The sequence below is a fragment of the Aquarana catesbeiana genome, linkage group LG07 (genome assembly GCF_042186555.1).
Source record: "Aquarana catesbeiana isolate 2022-GZ linkage group LG07, ASM4218655v1, whole genome shotgun sequence".
NCBI classification, from domain to species: domain Eukaryota; kingdom Metazoa; phylum Chordata; class Amphibia; order Anura; family Ranidae; genus Aquarana; species Aquarana catesbeiana.
In genome coordinates this window covers 105,867,540-105,894,957 of record NC_133330.1, presented here as the reverse complement: position 1 = coordinate 105,894,957, position 27,418 = coordinate 105,867,540, and the positions used below count along the sequence as shown (strand labels likewise).

General features: G+C 45.7%; 1 protein-coding gene across 5 annotated transcripts in view; it reads right to left on the bottom strand.

Moving 5' to 3' along the window:
* KCNJ4 (potassium inwardly rectifying channel subfamily J member 4) overlaps window positions 1-27,418 on the bottom strand; it is a 461,174-nt gene that overhangs the window by 109,198 nt on the left and 324,558 nt on the right. For all 5 annotated transcript variants that reach the window (XM_073592581.1, XM_073592582.1, XM_073592583.1 and 2 more), the window contains one exon: window positions 15,348-15,961. In XM_073592581.1, coding sequence (XP_073448682.1) covers window positions 15,348-15,367 — 20 coding nt within the window. In that variant the 5' untranslated portion in view covers window positions 15,368-15,961. The remainder of the gene's footprint in view (window positions 1-15,347; window positions 15,962-27,418) is intronic.

The window sequence follows — 27,418 nt, the reverse complement described above, 5'->3', positions numbered from 1 at the left end:
CCTCTCCTGCTATCCAGACCTTGGATCCAGATGGAGGTTTGGATGTCCCAGACTGCAGGAAGCGTCCCACTGCTTGCTATCAATGTATCAGTATGCCCCACACCCTGCTTGAGTGATTTTGTCATATACTGCTTCCTCCCAGTCTGAATATAGCTATCAGATGTTCCAACCGCTGACAACCACAAAACAAGGCAATACTCGTTTGGTTGCTCACCATGAACTGTTTATTAGAACAAGAATAGTCTTATATACAGGTCCCCTCTCCTGCTCATATTAGTCTAACAATACACCTGTAACCAGAAACATAAATTAACATGAGCTAATTAACTAATCCCGGAAGCAGCCGATGTGACTCCGTGCCCACCTGGCCATTGTTGTGAAAGACGGCTACAGCGCGGACCTACTTTTCCAGGAGGGCGTCCATAGACATCCTCCTGTGCTCAAGCAGCCCCCTGCAGGGCGCGCACAGCTCGCTCTGTGATCAGCGAGTCTATGAGACTCGGCTGATCACAGATCGGAGTAAGGAGTCGAACCCGACCCTTTACGACATGATCAGCTGTCAGCCAATGACAGCTGATCATGTGATGTAAACAGAGCCGGTAATCGGCTATTTTTTCTCCTCATGCTGTTAGCGTGGGGAGAAGAAAAATAGACGATCACTGGCGGCTGTGAGAGGGACATCAGTCCCAATCATGGAGAGCCTCTGCAGAGGCTTCTGTGCACACCTGTGCCACCTACCAGTGCACAACAGTGCCACCTACCAGTGCAAAACAGTGTCGCCTACCAGTGCCCACCACCGCCACCTATCAGTGCCCACAGTACCACCCATCAGTGCCCACAGTGTCACCTATCAGTGCCCACAGTGTCACCTATCAGTACCCACAGTGCCACCTATAAATGTCACCAGTGCCTCATCACCAGTGCTGCCTTTCAATACCACCTACCAGTGCCCATGAGTGCCACCTACCCGTGCCCATCAGGTCCACCTATCAATGCCCATCAGTGACATCTATCAGTGCCCAACAGTGCCACCCATCCGTGCCACTCATCAGTGCCCCCCTTCAGTGCCACCCATCAGAGCCTATCACTGCTGTCTTATCAGTGCCCATCAGTGCCGTCTTATCAGTGGCTATCAGTGTCGCCGTATCTGTGCCTATCAGTGTCGCCTTATCTATGTTTATCAGTGCAGCCCATCAGTGCCCATCATTGCAGCCCATCAGTGCCCATCAGTGCAGCCTCATCAGCGAATATCAATGAAGGAGAAATATTACCCGTTTGCAAAATTTTATAACAAACTATGAAACATGTTTTTTTTTTTTTCTTTTTTTAATTTCTGTCTTTTTTTTGTTTGTTTAGCAAAAAATAAAAACCCAAGTGGGGATTAAATTCCACCAAAAGAAAGCTCCATTTGTGTGAAAAAAATGATAAAAATTTCATTTGAGTACAGTGTAGCATGACCGGGCAATTGTCATTCAAAATGTGACAGCGCTGAAAGCTAAAAATTGGTCTGGGCAGGAGGGTGTTTAAGTGCCCAGTAAGCAAGTGGTTAATCAGGATTTCACTACAGGTCAGACTTGTTGTCACCGAGCTTCACACAGTAGATTATACATTATCATAAGTATAAACACAGGACACCTTCTCACAATAGTAGGAGCTCCAGTAGGAGTCAGCCCGTCTCCTACATTGTACAGAGGCCAATGTGATCAGCTCTTTCAATTAACATGTTGAGTTCAGAATCAACCAAACCAAGAATAGTCTTTATATATATCCTGGGAGATATTGTGGATAAATATTACTGTCCCATTTTAAGTAATCCAAGCCATATTTTCTCAGTCACCCTGTGCCCCTAATGGACACAGGGTGACTTAGACATAGGAGGTACATGGGGAGCTGAAACAAGGGTTTCCCAACCTTTCCAAGGGATTCTGGGTTCCACGGGCCCTCCCGTCACAAGTACCGTATTTATCGGCGTATAACACGCACTTTTTTCCCCTTAAAATCAGGGGACAATCGCGGGTGCGATCCCCTGCGATCCCCCGCTGACTGTGAGCGGAGCGATCGCTGGCCGCTGATATACATAGATATATAGTACATAGTGTACTCGGCTAGGTTCGGCTAGCTCCGCTCACAGTCACGCCCAGTTCCGCCCTATGATGGACTGGACGTGACTGTGAGCGGAGCTAGCCGAATCTAGCCGAGTACACTCGGCTATCTGTATATGGGAGGTGCTCGGCTCCGCTCAGTCACGCCCATCCCGGGTGGGACTACGAGAGGAGCCGAAAGTGGCCGAGAGCCGCCGAGAAGAGCCGAGGACCGGCTCTGTGTGTCTCGGCGGCACCATTTTCAAACTGCAGTGACACTAGCAAGTCACTGCAGTTTAACTGCAGCCTGGGCAGGGCTGCAAATGGACACTTACAAAGCTGCAAATGGACAAAAACAAAACAGGAGATGGGCACTGACAAGGCTGCAAATGGACACTGATAAGGCTGCAAGGCTGCAAATGACTGCAAGGCTGCAAATGACTGCAGGGCTGCAAATGACACCAAGGCTGCAAATGACACTGGACAAGCATGCAGATGGACGCTGTGCAAGGCTGCAGATGACACTGACAAGGCTGCATTGATGGGCATTTAAATGTAAGGTTTTTTCCTTAAAACTTTTTTTTCCTTAAAATTCCCTCCTAAACTTGGGGTGAGTGTTATATGCCGGCGCGTGTTATACGCCGATAAATACGGTGTGTGCTGTAGGTTTGTTTTTTTTCAAAACCCTGAACTTCTCTTTTAAGTCTTTATAATGTAACTTTTTCCATTCAGTTCTCAGAATTTTGTTTAATATAGCAGGTATGAAAGTGGCAATAACACTTTTATTCAGGATCTGTCTCACACTGAAATGTATCTTGTAATTATACTCATAAAACACATCCAGCTTTTCAAATGTTTTTAATCATTTGAATGCATAATATTTCCATAGAAACTGTGTCATATTATTTGATTCTCGTTTGTTCCTGTATTTTGAGACGATCTAATGTAATTGGTACACATTTGTATCCTTGCTCTAATTTAACCTTTTTCAGAAAAGATAGAATGTCACTAAAAGTAACTAGAAAACCAACTAAAAGAACAAGAAAAGCTCAGCTAACCTTTTAATGTTTCCAACTTAGAAACTGATTTTAAAGAGAACACTGTATATCCATGCATGCGTATTTGAAAAATATAACTTGTATTAGATTGGTGCTACATAAATTGAAAGTAGAAATGCAGGTTGACAGTGGCAAAGTAGGAACAGCAGTTGTAAAAATGTTGTTGCATGTCCTGGGCATTACCTGGGGTAAACTACTTTAAAACGTTATTATAAATCATGATAAGATGCCTCAGTTCTTCATCAAATCTGTTTATACTCAGTATTGTAAAGTGACACTCCACTTTGTATTTTAGAAATACGTTTTGGGGAAATAATATTAAGGCAGACTGCATATTCCCTATTGTGCAGGTTATACTTCTTTTGAGCAGTCAATAACACGTCTCACCACCCATCTCTGCATTTCCAGGATTCCTGTGACCTCCATGTCCACCAGGACTTTTACCAGGATTTACAGTTTAAATTTCAAGTTGTATGTATTATTGCAGTGTTTAACTTGAAGTTATTTTAATGTGTCATATCTTAATATTTCATTTTCATTTTATTAAAAGAGAAGTATGATCAAAGCTTTTTTACTTACTTGTGGCCTCTTGTGACCCAGAATCAGCCCACAGTGGGTTAAAGTCCCCTGTCGGATGAGACGCTCCATCGATAATGTTGGGATCCACCCAGATGGGTGACTGACAGCATGTGGCTGAGAGTATCCCCATGATTAAGCTTTGGGGGTGGAGCAAAACACGCTGGGGCATGGCCTGGTCAGAGTCCAGGCTGAGGTTGCCACTCCATTCACCTTCCTAGGATATCTCGGCTGTGCAACATCAGGGGACACCCCCTCTTCCCTTTGAGTCATTACAGAAACCAGAACGGGCTACATCCCCTGCCGGCATTCCTAGTAGCAGATGCGGAGGCATCTGTTTGTATATCCCCCATTCATTGAGCCTGAGCGGCACACATCAAAGGCTGACTGGTCACAGCATGTGGCTGAGAGGCTGAGCTGGCTGTGCCCATCCCACTCCCAGCCTGGAGATCCAGTCAGCCTGGGACAGAGTGGAAAGCAATAACTGATAATCACTGCTCTTAGCTCTGAGTGGACCGAGAACTGAGAGTTTACCGGTTATGTGATTTCTCAGTTCTTGGTCTTAGATCTGATGTTGGACAGCTGCAGCATCAAGCCGATGCTGCAGCATGGAGGTGAGTATGTATGTTTGATTTTTCTATTCCCACACTCCTTTTAAACCTGCAAATTAACCACTTGAGTGAGTCACACAGAGCCACAGCATAACAGCCACACAGTGAGTACATTCTTTTCAATAAGATGGCTGATTCTAAGGGTTATATTCATCAGTGATAGACTACCATTGTCAGCAGGAGGCCACCTGGACAGGCGCAAGGGCGCTGTGAGCTTGCAGTCTTCTTGCTATGCTGATGCCAGCCTATATGGAGGGACAGATGGGGTCCTGGCAAGGGTGATAGAGGGGCTTATATACCATCTTTATTTCCTCCATGAGGCGCAAATAGGTGGTTGCCGCATCCCTGGTGAACTGAATTTAGGGGTCTCTGGAACCTGTAACCAGTTCTCCATGTTTGCAGGTATGAAAAAGTAGACAAAAAAACAAAGTGAAATTTACTGACAAAAAATGTACTGTCAGATCCAAATTTTTACTGACATAACACACAAAAAATTACTACCAGTTCAAAAAGTTAGCCAAAAGGACAGTTTTCAGTGCAAATATCAATATTTAGGCTACAAACATGTAGCTAGCGTTATTAACAATGTGCTTAAGGTATAACAAAAGGCAAAAAAAATTCTCCTTTTACATGAAAGTCAGATTAGCCCAGCACAGTTTCCTCTTACATAAGAGTCTGCTGGGTTTCCCTTTGCAGTGCAAGGGGGAACTCTGCAGACCCTGATGTAAAAGCAAACAATGTGGATTTTGCTGTAAAAGGGTACTCTGAGGACTCTGATAAAAAGGGGAATGCTGCAGACTCTGGTGTACAGGGGAACTCTGATGTAAGGTGGTCTCTGGTCACCGGAGCCCCTTTTACATCAGAGTCAGCATTGTTTCCTTTTACATCAGAGTTCCTAATTACATCAGTGTCTGCAGCATTGCCCTTTACATTAGAGTTCCCCTTGTACTGTAAGGGAATCTTGCAGACCCTGAGGGTAACTCTGAGGACACTGATTTAAGGGTGAACACCAGGGACTCTGATGTGGGGGGGCAACTCTGGTTACCACAGACCACCTTCCAAAGCATGAATACATTAAGGTAAGGAGGGGGGTTACTGATATAAGGGGGAACCTTTATATCAGTATCCCCCTTACTTTAGTGTATTCACTCCCCCTTACATCAGTGATCCCCCAAAGAGTTCTAGTGAGGATACAAACAACAGCAGGGGTGAAATGAGCAAGATATTGGCTGCAGAACAGCACAATAATCTGGCAAACAGTAAGTACAGAGATATGGCTTAAATCAGGAAGTTCATGGGAGGAGCAAAGAGTTCAAAGTTTATCAGAAACACGGTACAAGTCAAGTTTGTCCAAGGGTTCAGACAGCAAGCTGTCCAGCATGTCGAATGGCACAGTGAGAAGAGCAACAGCCAGACACCACAGAGGTTGCAGGTTCAGATCTGAAACCTGACAGTACTCCCCTCCTTCGAGACAGCCCCTGGAACTCTTTTGTCAAACTGGGAGCCTGAACATACTCCCTAGATTTTTTCTCTAGTCCATATCCTTCCCATTGTAATTTGTACCAAAAAGATCCTGGAATCAAGAATTATTTAAACCACAAATTCTTCTTCACCCTGTGCCTCAACAGGTAGAGGAGGTGATGAATTCTTCTAGAAATAGGATTTTCATTAAATAGTTTGATTAATGATACGTGAAAAAGAGAGTGAATCTTCATACTGTCAGAAAGTTTTAAGTGAAAGGTAACTGGGTGGAACAGAGATCTGGAAAGGTCCCACAAACTTTTGACCCAACTTAGCAGATGGAACATGAACCTTCAAATCTTTGGTAGATAATTAAACTTTTTTACCCACATGAAAAGTAGAGAGTGGTCTGCGATGTCTGTCAGAGGCCTTCTTGTAATACCATATTTCTGAGCCTCCTTCAAAGTATCAATCAATTTTTCCCGAATCTCCTGTAATGTAGTTAATCTGTCCCTAACAGTATAAATCCGTTAAAGGGAATTTAATAAGACACGCGGCCATTCACTAAAACTAAAAGAAAAGTGGTTTAACCTTAAACTTCGTAGAGGGTTCTTTACTGCAAGAGCAGTTAGGATGTGGAATTATCTTCCACAGGCGGTGGTTTCAGCGGGGAGCATTGATCATTTAAAAAAACAAATAGATAAGCACCTGAACGACCACAGCGTACAGGGATATACAATGTAATACTGACATAAAATCACACACATAGGTTGGACTTGATGGACTTGTGTCTTTTTTCAATCTCGCCTACTGTGAGAAATGGGATTGGAGATATGGAGATCAGGAATAAAAACTGGATGTTACCCGGTTTACAAAAAAAGGGTTTTGGGAAATGTTTAGAATTGTTATAAGCAAACTCTGCTGTAGAAAGATAGTCCACCCAGTCATCCTGATGATAACTGACAAAACATTGAAGGTATTGCTCTATAGTTTGATTGGTCCTCTCGTTCTACCCATTAGACTGAGGATGAGAAGCAGAGGACAGAATAATTGTTACACCTAAAGCCGAGCAAAAGCATTTCCAAAATTTCCAAGTAAACTGGGCTCTGTTAGACACCACATCATCAGGAATTCCATGTAGTTTAAAGACTTCTCAAACCATCAACTCCTCAGTTTGTTCAGCAAGATAGTGGTCACCTCTTTTGAAGGTGGCCAGACCATAGTCTTGATGGAACAGGGAGTGGTTGTAGTAATAACTTACTGTGTACACGGGTCAGATATGGGGTCACATACAGTACTGTGCAAAAGTTTTAGGTAGTTGTGAAAAAATGCTGTAAATTAAGATCAACAAACAGGTCACCAAAAGCAATGTGATAAAAGTTCTTCTGTTTTAGAATCCAAAAAATGCCCAGAAAGTTGAGAGTCATCTGCCTGCTGTTCTTGTACTCAGGGTTACTGTCCTTAGGAGGATGATTGAGAAATGATCCATAAGTGATCGAGAGTCAAGAATGTCTTCAAGCTTGTGACCCCTAGGAAGTTTTTTTGAGGCAGGATTGTACATTCAGAGTTGCCATCCAGGAGAGGCTCACACAACTTCCCCATTGGCATTGGCTTTACCATGCCTTGACCTGGTCAATACGAGATAATAAAAATTGATCCTGGAAAAGAATAGAGACCAACATGCTTGGCTAGAAGACAATCTCTCGGCAAAATGAATGAATTCCAAATTTTTATGATCAGTGAGAACAGTTACAGGATTATAGCACCTTCCAGCAGATGCCTCCATTCAGAAAAGGCTTCCTTAATTGCTAGCAACTCTTTATTTCTAATGTCATAATTCCTTTTAACTAAAGACCTTAAATGAGGGAAATAAGCACAAGGATGAAGCTGCATCGTTTCTCCTCTTCGCTGAGAAAGGATAGCTCCCATGGTAGAGTCTAAAGCTTCTGCTTCCATGATAAAAGGTAGTTCAGGATCATGATGTACCAATAGTGATGCAGAAGTGAAAAGAGTCTTTAGCTTACTAAGGGCAGTCTGTGCCTCTGGTGAACACACAAAGGCCACCACTTTCATTGTCAGCTGCATAATTGGTGCTATCACCTTAGAGAAGTTTCTTATGAATTTTCTGTAAAAGTTGGCAAATCCAACAATCCGTTGCACCCAATGGTTCTTGGGCACCAATGAATGGTCCCAGACACCAATCTCATATCACTGCTGCTGTTGTGCCTGTAAGGTATGAAACAAAGCTTCCAGGACATAGGGGAACTTAAGTCTATAGTGTTTCCTAGTGTTTCTGCAGGCAATTGCTGGCTGTGCAGAGTGCCGCAAATAAATGCAGCCGCCGGCGACCTGTCATTATAGTGAACAGGACCGACGGCAGCACTTAGCCGCTGGGAGGCACTAAGAATGGCAGCAGGAATCAGAACATTCCTGCTCTTATTTGCATCAGACTTAATCACTGGTGTAAACGTAGCCTTACTGAGAATACAGCATCTTTATCTTTTAATCCTGGCCTGTGTTTCAGTTTACATTGATGCTATGACCGCAGCCCCCAGGGCCGGCGTTCCCACTAAGCGAACTAGGCAGCCGCCTAGGGCACACTGTCGCCTAGGGGCGCAGCCACAGCCACTGGGTCCCCTCCAGAAGATGGTGGCTGGTGCTGCAGAGTCGCTGGGCGGGAAGAAGGAACAGGTAGATCCCCCCCTTCCCTGGACTGAGCCAGAGGCGACCATGCCGATGTCCAGCACTCTGCCCGCCTCCCTCCCTGGGTGATGTGCAGCCATTGGAGGAGGATGGTGGGCGGCATTGTGCATAGAGACAGTCAGGATGGATCCACCCAGGTCCAGACTGGCCACTATAGGACACACGCTGGGCTGAGGCCACCAGGCCACTTGTCCTGGAGGAGCCCAAAGCAAAGCTGGCTGGCTGCCGGAGCCCGGGGTGGAACTAGGGTTGCCACCTATACGGGAATGACCCGGACAGTCCGGTTTTTGACACGTGTGCCCGGGTTTCCATTCATCTGACACCCGGATACAGGAGTATACCTCCAGCCACAACCGTCTCCCTCGCTTTGCTTTCTCCCCATGAGGTGCCTGCTGTCCAACCTCCTCCCCCCACCAGTCAGCCAGCTTGTGAATCCTCTTGTGAATGAAGCCTGTTACCGTGCTGTGCCCTCCATAACATCATCAAAAACTCACTGGCTCTAGACTGTGCTGTCCAAAATTAAAGTGATATTAAAGGCGTTAAAAAAAAAAACCAATAGCAAAAATGTTATACTTGCTCTGTACAATGATTTTGCAAAGATCAGCCACGATCCCCCTCTTTTCAGGTCCAGCGTTCCTGGCCCCTCCCTCCTGTCGAGTGTGCCTGTAGCAAGCAACTTGCTACGGAACACCCGAGCAGGCTCGCTCTTGAGCCACTGCTCTGTGTGTCCATTCACACACAGAGCATGGCTCGGCCCCACCCCAGCTTTCTCCCCATTGGTAAACTGGCCGTGATTGACAGTAGTGGGAGCCAATGGCTCCCGCTGCTGTCTCAGCCAATGAGGAGAAAGAGACCCAGGAGAGCCGCTGCTCTCATGCACATCGCTGGATCGAGATGGGGCTCGGGTAAGCATTAGGGGGGCTGGTGCAAACAGAAGGTTTTTTACCTTCATACCCAGAATGCATGAAGGTAAAACACCTTGAGCCTTTACAACAATTTTAAAGTTATACTTTGAAGACTGAAGGTTCAGGGAGGCACCATTGAGAGAGCAGGAGCCAGCAGCACTGAAAAGTTATAAACTTCAAGACCTGGGGTAAGAATTTTAACATACAGTTTACTGGGGGATGTTTATTTTACTGTACTTGATGTGTTAGGCTAAAAAATGCTGAGGGTTTATCACTACTACTAATGTTACTGCGTTAAAATATTAGTTTACTGTAACCACTGCTGCTAATAAAAACTCAGTTATTATTCAATAAACTGCCTCCATGATGTGTCTGTAAAAGCATTATATGTTAGTGATCTGCTGCTTCTATAACAAAATTAAAAATGACAGTAAGTTTGCAACCTGGTCTGCAAATCGACATGATCGGCCTGGCTCATCGTTTTGCCTATTCTTCTATCAGTCTGTGTCTGACTTATAGTCTGAATATCAAGACAGATTCAAGTTTTTTTTTTTTGCTGTAATTAATGTGATATTAAACCCAAAAGCAAACATTTAGCGCTGGTAATGCTGTGATATTTTTTTTTTTATATTTTATCTTTGCATCGTTTTTATTGATTAACATTATTTATCCATTTGAGCGCTTGGATCAGCAATGCGTAGTGTTTCTGATATTTTTTAAACATTTATTATATTTCAGTTTACTAACTCCTAGATATGATGACGACATTTGTTTTGTTTTTTAGGCTTTCTTCTATTTTCATCTGGTGATCCAGTCAGTAAGTCTGTTGTTTTTCAAAAGAAGAAGCTCTTTAGCAGAATTTATCAATTACATGGATGACACAAACTGATAGGGGTGCTTACAATGATCAACATTTATTTATATTTTACTTTTAAATCTATTTTTATTGTAAATAAGCAAGACAAAGAACAGTACAGTACTTTCCAGATGTCAAGGAGATATAAAAGTACAGATAGCGTATGATGATTCAGGGGACTATAATTCACACACAGCCTAGGCTACATAGTTCGTCAACTAGAAAATGTCAGTATGGATGACTACTGCCTCAGGGGGCCTAACTTAAGAAAATGCTGGAACCTGTCATGGAAATCAACAACAGCACAATTAAAGTATTCTCAAGGATAGGAGATCCATCAAAGAGAGAAAAAGAAGAAAGAAGAGGAAAAAGTCAGACAGAGATAAACAGAAACACTTGCCCCCCGAACCCAAGAATCTTAATTAGGTATTGATAGGTAAGCACACATATTGAGCCCAAGGATCCCAAGTCTATTCAAACTGTTTAACTGTATTCTTCAGATGCTAACCATTTTTTCATGGATCAAAATCCATGATACTTTCTTCTTTGCTTGTGTGAAGGACACCAAGGGTTGTTTCCACGCGCTAGTTATAACCACTTTGGCACCTAAAAGGATAAAAAAATCAAATGTTGCGAGCTTATAGTGATCTTATTGACTGGTGCATTAAGAAGAGCAATTTGGGATGTTTGTGGGACTGGGATTCTGGTGGCCCTACTCCACAGATACCACTCCAAAAGCCTCAGATCCTGGGGCATCTCCACCATACATAAAACAGACCAGAGAAAGTTACATCCTCGAAAACACAAGGTGGAAGAGTCGATTTTAGCAAGACAGGTTGGGACCAAATACCATCTCATAAGTACTTTTACATTAGCTTCTACTAAAGCAATATTCAGTATACCTGTAAACGAGCATAGAGAGCAGCTATGCCACAGGTCAGGATCTCTTTCATCAGGAAGGTCCTTATTCCAATTTTTTAAATTTTGTTCTCGTATGACCCCTGTCATTTTTTTGTTATTTTTTTTGCAATCTGTGTCCCATTTGGGAAATGTTCTTAAAGATGTAGCACCCTGGTATTAGACAGGGTTGCTAACACATTTTGTTATTCTAGGTGGTCATTGACCTGGCTAATTGGTAGTTGTATCCTCTGACTTTTTTGCCTTAAAGTGGAGGTCCTCCCACCGCTGCAAAAATTAAAAGCCAGCAGCTACACATACTGCAGCTGCTGACTTTTAATAATTGGACACTTACCTGTCCTGGAGTCCAGCGATGTTGGCACTGCAGGTGATGTTTCCATCAGCTGTTGAGTGCTGCCGCCTCCATTGCGAGTAAGGGAAGCTGGCAGCGTAGCCTTACGGCTTCACGCCGGGAACCCTACTGCGCATGCGCGAGGCTCCTCTCTCCTCGGCGGCCGGGGAAGGAGGAGGAGGGAGCCCCAGCGATGACACAAATACCTGCGGTTGAGGTTCCCGGAAGTGGGGACAGGATACCTGTGAAAGACAGGTATTCTGCCCCTCCTCTCCCCCGGAAAGGTGCCAAATGTGGTACCGGAGGGGGGAAGGAATACAACGTGCGTTAGTTCCACTTTTCGGTGAAACTCCAATTTAAGCCTGAATCTGATGCATTTCTCTCTTCTGTCAATAGGTGGCACTGCTGCCTTTTGCACTAGAATGACAAGACCACAGTGAGTTCAGGTTGTGAATAGACATAATTTCTCAGCCATATATATAGTCATATAGTCACATATAGTCATATTTGTGGCTAAGCATGCTGGGATAGTCTATTTAAGGGAAATGAGTCAGCTGATCAGTGTTCTTTTTGCCCCAGGCTGAGGCCTGGGGGCTGTATGTGAAGCAGCAGCTAAAGGTTAGGCCTAAGTGTGAGGCCTAGCCACATGTGTAGAGGCTCAGCCTGAGGGGAGCCTGATCATTGCAGAGGTTCAGCCGGACGGTGAACCGATTGTTGCCGGGGGTGAGGAAGAACCAGTTGCCACATGGGACGACGACCACTCCTGTTGCTAGAGGCAAGTGAGAACCAGAGGTCAGAGATAAAGGGGACACCATCGCCAATGTGGGACAACTACTCCTGTTATCAGAGGCCAGGTTTGTGAAGTCTGAAGAAGTACCAGAGCAGCCTTTTTCACTAGCCGGGGATGGTGAACAAGTTGGGAAAGCTTCAGCATTCATGTCAGGGACCCAGCAGGTGAGCCTGGGTGACACATGAAGAGGATTCAGCGGGTTAGCTGAGAGCCAAGCCAGGGACCCAGCAGGTAGCGTGGGTGACGTTTGGAGTGTACAGCAGGTTAGCTGTGGAAGAGCTCAGGGGATCCAGTGGGCGGCTGGGATCTGAAGGACTGGTGAGAAGACTGGGAGCTCAGTGAGAAAAGCTACAGCGGGAGGCTGTGATATGGAGGCCAGGTCCTACACAACGGGGATACCAAGTTTGGTATGTGCACAGATCTGTGTTGAAGTCAACTTACAAGTTCAGTTGCCAAAGGAGACAGCAGTTCTACAAATACAGTGCTGCAACCAGCTTAAAGGCCCTCAAGTTGCATAGCTGTCTGCCTATTTTGTTTTGGAGTCTGCCAATTGCTATTGCATCTGCCTAAGGGTTATCAGGCCCTAACCCTCTCTCCCCCAGTTCTTGTTAAGTGACAATAAATCTCTTTTGTTCGCATTCAAAAAGTGACTGGCGCCCAATCATTCTATCTTGCATTACACTCACTATGCCTACTAACCCACTCTACAAAGAAGGATGTCAGCTCTCCCTGACTTTGGAGGTCACCATTAGGCCTCTAGGGGTCAGGGCCCTTGCTACACACAGGAGAGAGTATCTGGATATGTTGACCAGGCAAAGGCATAGGAGATCTGATCCAGGCAGTTGAAATAGCCAGCAGGGCTAGCCGACGAGCAGGAAATGAAGAAATGTGAAATAAAGAGTACTGGCAATTAACCGACAGCTGAGCACAGAGCTCAGAGAAGAAAGAGCTGAGCCCAGCCCTGACAGGAATTCCCCGTGAGCAAGGAATTTAATGCACATTTCAGGAAAGACTGACATGGTAGCAGGGGCTGGATTCAGATGGGTGGGAAGCAAAACAGTATGATGGGGAGCTAAGGAGCAGTGAGGTGAGCAGGAAGGATTCTGCTGTGACCAAGGGGCAAGTGGCTGGAAAGGGAGGAGCAGCACTGAGGGGGTAAGGTGGCCTGGAAGGGATGTGCCTCTATGGGAGGTGAAGTGGAGGACTGTGTAGAGGGCGAGGACCCTTGCTCAGTAGAGATAAGTTATGCAGGTGCTGGCCCTGCTAGAGCATGAAAACAGTTGTACTTACAAAACATTACCCAGAGGATCAGTGAAACAGTGCCAAGCAGGCCCCACAAATGGTGTAGGGATAGAGGGCCCTTGTACATCAGACAATAGCTGTTGTCCTTTGTGGAGTTCTTTAAACAGCTACCACGGGGGGGGGGGGGGGGGGGCAGGCATTATGGCAGGAGGTTAAGTTTGTGTACAGGGTAGCATGAGAGGATGGTTTTTCTTGGAAGAGGAGGACAAGGGGACATGTTTTCATAAGGTGGCTGCACGATTTTAAATGGGGCGATGCTCTGTATGGATAATTGGAGGCGTTGTTCTGCACATAATAGGCCCTGAAGACATGGGAGGCAGCCGACAAGGCCTTGCCCTAATCAAGCCTTTGCAGGGTAGCTTTGACAGGCAAAGCTTGAAGCAGTGCAGTTGAGAACAGGAGGCATGGAAGGCAGACCAGAAGCTACTTAGGACCGGGCTGCATTATAGGAGAAGAAAGAATGGAGATATTCATATAGGGTCCTCTTCATGTGGTATGCAAAATACATGGTGAGCATACTGGCCTTCTGTATATCACATTCATAAATGCTGCCTCCATATTACGCTAATAGGGTGCCACCTGTGAAAATCTTCCCATTGCAGGTGTGCCTCTAATAGTTGCTTATCTACCATTCCTTGCACATCCACATGTGCACTGATCAGACCAAGTGCATGGCACAGAAATGACAGCCACTGTCCCTATTCCTGGGGCTACCATGTTTTTGTACTATAATTTAATGATTTAATCATAATCAACATGTTATGACAGAGCCTAGTTTCCACTGACAATATTGTAACTAAAATATCTGCTTCTATCTAGGAAGTAAAGTGGTTTACAAGTAGTTTGTCTCTTTTATAAAGAAATATGTTTTTGGTACAAAGCATTATTTTATTGCAGCACTAAAAGTTTACATACAAAGAGTTAAAAAAATCAGCAAAAAAAAAAAAAAAACATGCAAAGAAAAGAAAGTGATAACGAAATAACTGTTAATGAGGGGCTACATTCTTGTTTAAAAAAAATTGTGTTTCAGGAATAGGGTTGCTTTACTGGAAAGTGCAAGATCTGGTGCAGCTGTGCATAGAAACCAATCAGCTTCCAGTTTTTTGTCAAAGCTTAATTGAACAAGCTGAAGTTAGAAGCTAATTGGCTACCATGCACAGCTGCACCAGATTTTGCACTCTCCAGTTTCAGTAAATCAACACCATTGTTATCTCCAGCGATTACATGGGGAGAGCTGCACTCTCCCTGCAAAACCAACACTGCTTTTTTGACAGGTCAGTCCTGCAAGGTGCAGGGCAGGGCCCAGCACAGCACAGCAAAGGGAAGGAGAGGCTCCTGTCCCAGCTGCATATTTTCCCCAGCACAAGGGGTGACTATCCTGCTCCAAACAATTGGCTGATCTACAAATCTTTACATAAAACAATACCATAAATATACTCAAAAGATCTTACTAAACATACTGTACCCTATACATTTCCCTTCAGTTTCAATCATAACATAGAAAATATTCATCTGGCTATGCCTCAAGGCCTTTGCTTTTGCTGTTTTGCATTTTCTTGAAGGTTATGAGGTCCATCTCCAACTGAGCTGTTTTTAACATGACAGTGGCCCCCAAAAATAATAGCAAACCTCATTCAGATGGCCATAGAAGCCATGGATTGTAAAATGATACCAGTCAAGCTCCCCCTGTTGTATTTTACCTGGATGTTGTATTTAATTTATAAAGAATTTTTTGTAGGTTATGTGCATTATTACCTGCTACGAACTGTATCCATTGTTCTTTCAACAGTTTCGTTCCAGGAGACAGACACCGAAATCCTCTTGTAGAGCAAGGCACTCCTTAGCTCAGGCCAGCTTGCGTAACCATCCAAGGTCCATCTGAAGACATCACTGTAGATTGAAAATCCTGGTACATTTTTGTAAGCCGTTATTCTCTAAGATCATATCTTTGGATATTTTTTGTGTTTGTAAATTTACATAAAAGTTCTTTTGTAAGATAAAAAATATGGTTAGAGATTTGAGATTTTGAAGTCTGTAGTCTGTAGCTTTTGGGCTAGGCTTGCTTTTTGGACACAATCCTGATCTGGTCAGCTTTTGAAGTAAACTTGTTGTGATCTGACATCTGAAATCCAAAAATCTCCATTATAGAATCTTTATCATTACCAACACAGATGCCCAGAAATCTATTGGTAATTCTTGATTATGAAAAAAGTAATATTTCTACAGCAGCTCCTTCAAGGTGGCACAATATGTCCTTTGTGGTTCATGAAATGTTGACATTAATGTTCTTTGTGGAAAAGTATTGGGGTATCACATGTAGCTAGCAGCAGAGTCTCAAGCCGCCCCCTGGTTGACAATCCACACTCTCACTGTTGGGAAAAGAAAAAAGAAAAATAGCAACAGATAAAAGAAACAGCAAGCCAAATTCTTTGGAAAACCATCTGCTGTAATGTGCACAGAGGAGAAAGTGGGTTATTTTTATCTGTTTCTTCATATTTCAGTTGCATAATAATTCTTGATAGACATTACTGCATATGGATATGGATGTTAAAGACTGGTAGAAAATCTGCGCGTTCAGTATAATGTGAAATTACTGAGTACCAGAAGTCTTTAAAACACATTTCAGTAACCTTTTTAACAAAACTCCATCATTAGGCCCCTTTCACATGGGCATTCTGATCAGGTCTGCCTGTCAGTTTTTCAGGCGGACCTATTTGGACACTCCATTCACCCCTATGGAGCAGCTGACACCCGCTGCTATCCGATCCAACTGCTATCTGATCTGATCCTGCCTGCTAAATCCAGACAGATAGTGACCCTATTTTCCATCTGTCGATCGGATCGGATGAAAATGGACAGGCGGTTCATTTTCATCAGATCATTCCATAGAGGTTAGAGGAGAACGGGACTGTGACAGGTCTGTCTCAGCACACTGAGCTGAGACAGACTTGTCATCCGCCTGTGCTCAGTGGGGATCAGCAGATCGATCCCCCCCCGCTGAGCAGGCGGAGTCTGTCAAATGGACAAGCTCATGTGAAAGGACTCTTTATGTGTAATATTAAAGTGCAGTCTCTTGGAGCAAAGTGTTATTCATTTAATTGTAACAGTGTTTCATTGTATAGGTTTGCCCCCAGCTGTGGCCAAGGCCAGTTCTATGAACTGAGGTTACAGTCTAGCAGATGTGGGAACTGGCATTCTAACTGAATGCCTAAATTGATTTTCAACCCAGAGCAAAAAATGTAATATATTGCAGCTAACCAGTCCTGTGGTTGAATTTGTTTTATTTATTCTTTACTGTTTTTACCTGGTGATCTGGCCAGTAGCCAGAGGCGTTGCTAGGGGGGTGCGGGGGGTGCGGCCCGCACCGGGTGACACCCGCTAGAGGGGTGACACCCTCCCGACGGTGTGGAAAGCACTGGTATTTTTTTTTTTTTTTAATCAGCTGACCCGTCCCGATCATCACCCCGTACTCCGCAGCCTGGTTGAAACACACACCTCCAGCGCCGTGGCGGTGCTTGGTATGTCAGTGTGAGTGTGAGCGTGCTGCGTGTCCTGCTTCTTCCTCCTCCTACTGAGCCAGCCTGAGCCTGTCACATCTCATCTCTCTCACACTGCACTGCAGAGTGAGAGATTACGTCACTGACTGTCTGTGTCTTACACACACATTATCTCCGCCCGGGCGGCGCGCTGCCCTCCGCTCTTCTCTCCAGACCCCAGCCAGCTACTGCCAGATTCAGAACAGGAGGGGGGGGGGGTGTGTGTAGAGGGGGTCGTTGTGTCCTGGTATCCTCCACTGGCCCGAGCTCAAGGGGTGAGGTGCGGCCGACTCCGAGGGGGGTAGGGTGGTTGCCATGGTACCGACACGCCACCAAAGAGCTGGTGTGGGAGGACTCTCACTGTCTGGCGCCCTGGCTGACCTGTGCTGTGTGCAAGTATGATAAGGAAGGGGGGGGTGCAAGGTGGTCTGCTAGACACAGCTATAGTTATATATATATATATATATATATATATATATATGTGTAATATAGCTGGTCCAGACGCCCCCCACCAGCTCACTCAGCTACTGTGCCTATTAATATCTAATATAATATATCTGTGTCCAGCAGCACCCCCCCCCCTTATCAGACAGACAACACTCACTATATTATATTAGCTGACTGAGCCACCCCCACCCTGAGCTGGTCTGATGATGATGATGATGATGATGATGATGATGATGGGGGGGGGGGGTGCTGCTGGACACAGATATATTATATTAGATATAGGCACAGTAGCTGAGTGACACACCCACCCACCCTGACTGAGCTGGTCTCATGGGGGGGGTGCTGTGTCCACAGTCACCAGGTACTGAGCGGAGCCGCCCTAAGCTGGTCTGATAAGGGGGGGGGTGTCTACAGACCACAGCACAGGTGTAGTCAGACAGTGACCCACACCCACATCAGATCCATCCAGCAAGCAACACGCCTTGTCAGCAGATTACAGCTTCTTCCCTGTGGTCATCCGATCCGGTCCAGCAAGCAACACGCCGTGTCAGCAGGTCAGTTCCAAAATGCAAATCAAATCATCAATGCCAATGATGCTATTATCTGCTGTCCCCGGGGACAGACCCAAACCAGAGATCACCACACAGTGGATCAGATCTGTCCCTGGTGACAGCAGATAATGAAAAGTGTGGGGGCAGAGCTGCGATGACGTCACTCATCATGTTGGAGCCCTTGGTTAGGCCCCTTTCACACTGGGGCGGTGGGGGGGGGGGGGGGGGGTGTGACACCATGTTATACCGCACCAGGTGACACCAACCCTAGTGACGCCACTGCCAGTAGCACACTTCCTATTGCCTACACACTGGATTAAGGAGCAACAGAGAAACCTTTAGACAACTTTTAGATAGCAGCATTTTTACTCTGGGTGCAGGGTAGTATTAGATGACTAGCAGCAGATTTAGATGTGCACTAAAGCACAGTTCACATCTGGTGTTTTGGGATCTCGAACAGAATTGCTGCTATTTTGCCTGCAATCACAAATCTTACTGCAATAGTGGCATAATGCCCCACACGCGCTCAGGTGCCATTCATTTTCAATGGCACCTAAATGCTGTGTGGTTTTGCTGCAATTGTCACACAAGAAATCGCAGGGCAATCATGGCTTGTCACCCAAAAAGAAGCAGGAGCTTCTTTTGAGTGACAAGCATTGCTTGATGTGGTTTTCCACAATTGCTGCCCAATTTATCATGAAAAATTTTATTCTAATACATGAGGGGATCCAGTGCCTGTATAAGTCTGTGTCAGATTCCCATTGTAGGCTGTGTTGATTGTCAGGGTGGTTTTAGGGCCATTTTTCAGGCTCCAGGTCTTAAACAATTTTCAAAACATAGTTCACCCGCTTTAAAAGTAAACCATACTGTATTCTTTCGGAATAAGAAAGCCTAAAGCCTCCTTTTTTTTAAATTGAATAGAAAGCAACACCATTCTTAAAAGGGCAGCGACATGAGGAACAGCAGAGAAAACAGGGGCAAAGAGAGCACCATTTAAAACTGACAAACATAATAGAAATTAGACATGTGCATTCGTTTTCGTCCGAATGCATTTTCGTCCGAATTTCAGGTATTTTCGTTATCATTTTAACAAACGATAACGAAAGTGCAGAATACTAAAACCGAAAGATCAGACATAAACAAATGCTTTATTTTCATTTTCGTTGCAACAACAGTTCGATATAGATAGGAAATTTCGACATGATGCTGACAATAACAATCTGTGTCTATCGAACCTGTGGTCGAATGTGGCTAACCTTAACTCTATTAGTCCAAGATTATTCTACATAGAGAGAAAAGATTCGACATAGAGAGAAAAGATCGCTGCTGGAATTGGGTGGGGAAAGTAAAATAAAGATAATGATGATGAATGTTATTGGCCGATTGTAACCAAAGAGGAGGGGCAGTTAAATAGCTAGAACTAAGTACACACGTACAGCCAACTTACTTTCACTTACGATTTGCTAGCAGAGAGAGACACACACACACTGAATCATTTCAGAAGACAGTCAATCTTAGCTGGTCCGTTTGTCAGAGAACCTGAATTATTTAGTAATTAAGCATAAGCACAGCAGGAGAACAATAGTGAAGCAAGCTACAGTTCAACTTAACTTTTTCATAATAATCTGCTGCTATTGTGTTAGTTTTGTGAACTTGATAGTGATACTAGTGTTGCTAGTGTTGTGATAGCCTCAGAGGCTGCCCGTGTTGTGGAGGGGGATTTATTATTATAGATTCTATATTATAATGCCATATCAATATCTGACACAACGTCAGATGCCGCGCCCGCCATTGCACTTGGAGATTGAGAAACGAATGTGAAAGTTGGCTGACTGTTGGGGTAGAGTAGACCATTCAACATGAACGATTCGACAAAGCAACGAAAAACATACAAACGTTGAATCTTTGGCTTATGGTGTCTGTCGAAAGCTCTAAGATTCGACGGAGCAGCTAAACTGTACGATGCTGCAATCATGCATTTCCAGTCAAATGCATCTGCCCATAGGCTATAGAAAAATTCTAATGTTGGTTGACTAGTAAAATAATTAATAAATATACTTATTACTAGTCATACAACATTAGAATTCTACTACAGCTAGCTTGTAGGCGGAAAATTCTACCGGAAATGTACACGTACAGTTTAGCTGCTCCATCGAATCTTCTTTGAACATTCGACAGACACCATAAGCTTTCAATGACAGATTCAACCTTAATTAAATTGGATTTTCCGACAAATGCAATTTTTAACGAAAAACAAAATAAATAAAATAAATAAATGTATTTTTCAGACGAAAACGAAATTCCGAAACAAAATATTTCAGTGTGCACATGTCTAGTAGAAATTAATACAAGGTGTTCTCTGAATGAATGAGATGGAGAGGAGGGGTGATGGCATCATGATCTCCACTCTGTCTAATCAGAGAGCTCCTTGTATTCATTAAAAAAAATACATTCTGTGAATGGCAGCAGCGTCGAGCAAGTAATCAGTGTGCAGCGTCGACCAAGTAATCAGTGTGCAGAGGGGAAGCCCCTTGGCACAGTACTTGGGAGATCACTGTAGAAGAAATTACTACCATGAAGATTGTCAGCTTCCCCAGTGACCCCTCAGGTATGTGATATATACTTACAGTACATTTGTCCAAGTTTGAACATTGTAAGTATGCAATAAAGATTATATCTGGAGTTAAGCTTTAAATATGGAAGTCTGCTGAGAAACATATTTTCAAGATAACTGTGCTGGCTAAGCCAGTGTAGTGTTGGGCTTTCACAGCTCCCTCACCAGAGAGGGAGCAACACTATAGAAACAGCTGAGTGTTCTCTTTAGTAATTATTATGTTACAAATGGCTAATGTGACATAGCCTTTAGTTCTGGTGATGTGCTGGATGTCTCCTAGAATGTCTACCAGGGACAGGACTCTGTGATTGCTCCATAGGTGTGCAAAGCCTAGTGTATTAGGGTGTGCCCCTCAAAGCTCAAATCCCAAAGCTGCAGCGAAAGATGGGTGTGGCCAAATTGTGTTTACAGTGTGAAGGGCTTAACCACTCCCTGCCCGCTCTATAGCTGAAAGACGGCTACAGCGCGGGGGGCTTAATTGCCGGGACGTCCTCCTGTTTACCTCTTCCCCATGCACCGCCGCGGGTGTGCATCAGGGAAAATCTGTGTTGGCTGTGTTCCTTGGACACAGCCAATCACAGATCGTGGTAAATGGCCAATCACAGCGGCCATTTAGCACTCGATCGGCGTGTCCAATGAGAGATGATCTGAAATGTAAACATATGAGATCATCTCTCATTGCCTGCTTCCCTTCCTCACACAGAGACCATGAGTGAGGAGGGAGAGCTTCTGTGCTGCAGATTGTGAGTGCCAACACAAAAATACAGTAAATACAGTGCCCACAGTATCAATCAGTACCATTTGTCAGTGCCATCTGTCAGTGCCATCTGTCATCAGTGCCATCTGTCAGTCTCACGTGCCATCTGTCATTAGTGTCACGTGTCATCAGTGCCACGTATCAGTGCCATCTGTCATCAGTGCCACATCAGTTTCACATGTCATCAGTGCCACGTATCAGTGCCATCTGTCATCAGTGACACATCAGTGTCACGTGTCATCAGAGCCATCTGTCATCAGTGCCACATCAGTGTCATCAGTGCCATCTGTCATCAGTGTCACGTGTCATCAGTGCCATTTTCATCAGTGTCACGTCAGTGTCACGTTTAATCAGTGCCATCTGCCATCAGTGTCACGTGTAATCGTGCCATCTGTCATCAGTGTCACGTGTAATCAGTGCCATTTGTCATCAGTGTCACATGTCATCAGTGCCTTCTGTCAGTGCCATAAGTGCCCACCAACAATGTCTAAACAATTATTTCCAGCTGAGGAGGCGTACAATATTCTTGCTGCCGATGAGAGAAACGGGGAGCTCTCCGCTTTGGATTCCTCCTCAAATTCAGATTCTGAGTCTGACGTTGACTACGAGCCTGCCCTAAGCAGTGGAACACTGACAGCCTCAGAGGAGGATGATAGTCCACCCGCCAGACGAAGGCATTCTGGTGAGGAGGCAGTGCCACCCACGAGCACCGCAGTACCTCGGCAAGAAAGGCCACCTACCTGTGGGGTGTCACCTCAGTCTCAAAGGGTTAGGTCCCATGCCAGCCTTCCCTATTCCCTTCAGAACCCCTTGTGGCTTCCTCCTAATTCAGGAGAAGCTAACATTCCCCCCTTTCACTGCCCAGCCAGGAGTCCAGGTGGACACAGAAACATTTTCCCCGATAGATTTTTTCCATTTAATTTTTACTGAGGACATGCTAGCATCAGTTGAGTGCAACCTGTATGCAAAATTCATAGCAAGTAACCCAATGTCCTATTATGCGCGTCCCTACGAGCGGAGAGTAGGGATGAGCCGAACAACCCCCGGTTTTGTTCGCATCAGAACATTCGAACGGACCGAAAGTTTGCGCGAACTTTCGAACCCCATTAAAGTCTATGGAACTCGAACGTGAGAAATCAAAAGTGAGAATTTTAAAGGCTAAATATGCAAGTTATTGTCCTTAATAGGGTTTGAGGACCCGCGTCCTGCCCCAGGCTACATGTATCAATGCAATAAAAAGTTTTAAAAACTGGTGTTTTTTCGGGAGCAATGATTTTCATGATGCTTAAAGTGAAAAAATAAAAGTGAAATATTCCTTTAAATATCGTGCCTGGGGGGTGTCTATAGTATGCCTGTAAAGTGGCGCGTGTTTCCCGTGTTTAGAAAAGTCCCTGCTGAAAATGACATTTCTAAAGGAAAAAAAGTAATTTAAAACTGCTTGCGGCTTTAATGTCATGTCTGGTCCTGACAATATGGATGAAAATCATTGAGAACCCCCCCCCAGCCCATTACCAGCCTCTTCGGGTCTTGAATGGATATTAAGGGGAACCCCACACCCAAATAAAAAAACGGAAAGGCGGGGGGCCCCCAGGCCCTATATACTCTGAACAGCAGTATACAGGCGGTGCAAACAAGACAGGGACTGTAGGTTTGTTCTTAAGTAGAATCTGTAATTTTGAGATGGTAGATTTTTTACGTGTAGCTCCAGCCAAAAAATCTATTTTTAAGCTTTTTGGAAAACATAGGGAAGGATTATCACCCCTGTAACATTTGTTTTGCTGTCTTTGCACCTGTTCAGAAGATTTCACCTCATTTTCAGTCCCCAATGACAATTGGATTTTGAAAATGTGGGGTTTTTAGTGAAACAAGGAACTCTTACAGGAGAGAATTTCCCTTCCTAGGGGTAGATTTCCTCTCACTTCCTGTTGTCTACTTCCGTTTGCAAGTAAGAGTCGTTTGTAAGTTGGATGTTTGAAAGTAGGGGCCTGCCCTATATACTCTGCAGAAATTTAGGCCTTAGGTGTTGGTGTTGCCACAATACTGTAAGCCCTCACAGTTACTCTTGATGGGCGCAGGAACGGGCCCTGCTGTGAAATATTAGATCAAGAATAGTAATTACATGCCCCTGTTGAACAGGGTCAGAAAAATTGGGCCTTTGGTGGTGGACGGTGTGGTGGTGTTGCCACAACACTGTAAGACCTCGAAGTTACTCTTGGTGGGCGCAGGAACGGGCCCTGCTGTGAAATATTAGATGAAGAATTGTAATTACATGCCCCTGTTAAACAGGGGCTGAAAAATTGGGCCTTAGGCACTGGTGCTGGTGCCACAACACTGCAACCCCTCACAGATACTCTAGTTGGAGCGCAGGAATGAGCTCTGCTGCAAAGTATTGCATCAAAAATTGTAATTACATGCCTTTGTTAAACAGGGGCAGAAAAATTGGGCCTTAGCCACTGGTGGCAGTGCCCAGAACCAAAAATGTTCTTACAAGCTATCAGCATGAACATTAAGGAGGAAGTGGATAGTCACTCAGCATAACAGGATAGTCACTCAGCATCAGCATAGGCAGTCATGAAGGGATCTCACGTTAAAAAAAATATTATTCACATCAGCATCAGGTGCTTGGTAGCTGGTGATCCAAGACTGATTCATTTTTATGAAGGTCAGCCGATCGACCGATTCGGTGGACAGGCGCACCCTGTGATCAGTTACAAAGCCTCCAGCAGCACTGAATGTGCGTTCCGAAAGAACGCTGGATGCAGGACAGGCCAGTAGCTCAATTGCATACTGTGCAATCTCGGGCCAGTGATCCATCCTCAAGACCCAGTAAGCCAGAGGATTTTCGATGGGAAAGGTGTCCAAGTCTGATCTTGTCCCTAGGTATTCCTGCACCATGTGAATCAGACGCTGGCAATGGTTGCTGGAACCGATCATACCTTGGGGCTGCGGACTAAAAAATTGTTTGAACGCATCGGTCAGACGGCCACCTTCTCCACCGCTCCTTCTGTGACTGAAGCCTCAGCAACACGTTGTCCAGGAGGACCAGGAAATTGTAACCTCCCAGGCTCTGGAAACGCATTGCACAAACCTTTCTGCAAGGCCTCCCGAAGATGTTTCATTCTCTGCTCCCAATGCGATGGCAAGATAAGGTCCGCAACCTTACCCTTGTAATGTGGATTAAGGAGGGTTGCCAGCCAGTAATGATCCCTCTCCTTGATACCACGAATATGAGGATCCTTCCGCAGGCTTTGCAGGATCAGGGAGGCCATGCAGCATAGGTTTGCTGAGGCATTCGGATCGGAGTCCTCTGGGTCACTAAGGACGACATGATCCGCAGCCACCTCCTCCCAGCCACGTACAAGCCCATGGGTTTCTTCGGACTGTAAATGATCCCTTGAAGACTGCTGCTGATGCTGAGTGCTAGGCTCCACCTCCATGCTGACACAATCCTCCTCGTCCTCTTCCTGTGTGTTCGGCGGGCACGCAGGAACACTGTCTGGATAAAGGGGGCCTTGAGAGGTAAGGAAGTCCTCCTCTTCCTACCTCTGTTCTGCCTCAAGTGCCCTGTCCATTATTCCATGCAGCATGTGCTCCAACAGGTGGACAAGAGGGACAGTGTCACTGATGCATGCACTGTCACTGCTCACCATCCTCGTGGCCTCCTCAAATGGTGACAGGACAGTGCATGCATCCCTGATCATGGCCCACTGACGTAGGGAAAAAAAACAAGCTCCCCTGACTCTGTCTTGGTGCCATAGTCACACAGGTACTCATTGATGGCCCTCTGCTGCATGTGCAGCCACTGCAGCATGGCCAACGTTGAGTCCCACCTGGTGGGCATGTCACAGATTAGGCGGTTCTTGGGCAGGTTAAATTCCTTTTGGAGGTCAGCCAGCTGAGCACTGGCATTATATGACCGGCAGAAATGCACAACATCCTGTAAGCCCGGGTACCTGCCCAAGAAGCGCTGCACCACCAAGTTAAGGACATGAGCCAAACAGGGCATATGGGTCAGTTGTCCCTGTGGGAGGGCGGAGAGGAGGTTGGTGCCATTGATGCAAACCACCATTCCTGGCTTAAGCTGGCGTGGCATCAACCACCTCTGAACCTGCCCCTGCAGAGCTGACAGAATCTCTGCCCCAGTGTGGCTCCTGTCCCCCAAGCACACCAGTTCAAGCACCGCATGGCATCTTTTTGCCTGCGTGCTTGCGTAGCCCCTTGAATGCCTATGGAGCACCGCTGGTTCCAAGGACAAATCAGCACAGGAAGAGGCCATGGAGGAAGAAGAGGAGGGGTGGAGGAGAGAGATGTGGCAGAATCACCACTAGTAAAATTTTGGAGGCATGGTGGCAGAACAACCTCCAACACTACTGCACCCTGTCCTGCATCCTTCCCAGCTGCCAGCAGAATCACCCAGTGCGTGGTGAAAGATAGGTAACGTCCCTGTCCATGCCTGCTGGACCATGAGTCAGCGGTAATAGGCACCTTACCGCTGACCACCCTGTCCAGCGAGGCATGGACATTGCCTTCCACATGCCGGTAGAGAGCCGGAATCGCCTTCCACGAAAAAAAGTGGCGTTTGGGAACCTGCCACTGAGGACCCACACTCTCCACAAACTCACGGAAGGGGGCAGAGTCTACCAACTGAAAAGGCAGCAGTTGAAGTGCTAGCAATTTAGCCAAGCTAGCATTCAACCGCTGGGCATGTGGATGGCTGGGAGCAAACTTCTTTCACCGGTGGAGCAACAGGGGTAGGGAAATCTGCCTGTTAGAATCGGACGTTGGTGTACGGATAGCAGATTGCTCGCAAGTACTTGGCAGTGGCACACCTAATTCTACACCTTCATTCCTCTCAGTGCAGGTTTCTGAGAGGACTGAAGGTATAGTGGGGTTGGAGATCCCAGCTGATGAGGAGGAGCAAGGAGAGGTTCGCCTTGTTCTTTGGTGTGGGTCTTTTAGGTAGTGTTGCCAAAGGGCTGCATGGGAGCTCGACATATGTCTGATTAAGCATGTGGTGCCCAAGCACTTGCTGTCTAGTCCACGCTTGATATGCTTCAGACACATGTTGAAAATATATGGTGCAATCTGCTGCAGACATCTCAAAAAAGGCCCACACCAAAGAACTTTTGGAATAACGCACTGAGTCACCAGCGCCCTGCACTTGCGGAACTCTGCGGTGTGAAGCAGTCGGTTGGCTGCCCTTAAGCTGGCCCCTGGTGGGCATCCTGCCTTGTTGGAGATGTGCCTCCTCCTCCTCCGCCTCCTCCTCTCTCCTATCAGGCATCCACGTAAAGTCAGTGAACTCATCATCCCCTCCAGCCTCATCACTGGAGCAAACCTGGCAGTATGCTGCAGCTGGGGGAACATGACTGCCAGTTTGTTGTCCTTCTTGGACAACCTCTCTCTCTGGGCTCACGTTACTGCCTTCCTCAACCTGGGTACCATCATTGGAGCCTTCAAAAGTTGCGCATCCTCCTGCAGCATGTACACGAGACACTGTGGTCATACAGTTCGGCGGGGCTAGAGAAGGAGTAACTCATGATGACCTCGAGTCCAAGGAATAGGCCGCCTTGGCAGCTGCATTGGCAGCCAAGGTAGCCTGGGTGACAGAGGATGAGAAGGATGAGGACGGCTTCGTCATCCACTCTACCAACACTTCGGCATGTTGTGGCTCAACACAGCCAGCTGCAGAGAAAAAGGACAAGCATGCCCCACAGCCACATGCTGATGAGGATGCACCGTGTCCACGACCAGCACTGTTGCCTCTAGACACAGAGCCTGCTTGCCCTCTTTTTTGGCCTGTGACTGTCTGCCTCTCCTTGTTGGCCTTCCAGACATACTGTCTTTGATGTATTGGAATAGGTACACAAGGAATGGCCTGCAGTGAGATGTAGCTGCACAAAGCTGGGATGTATATATAT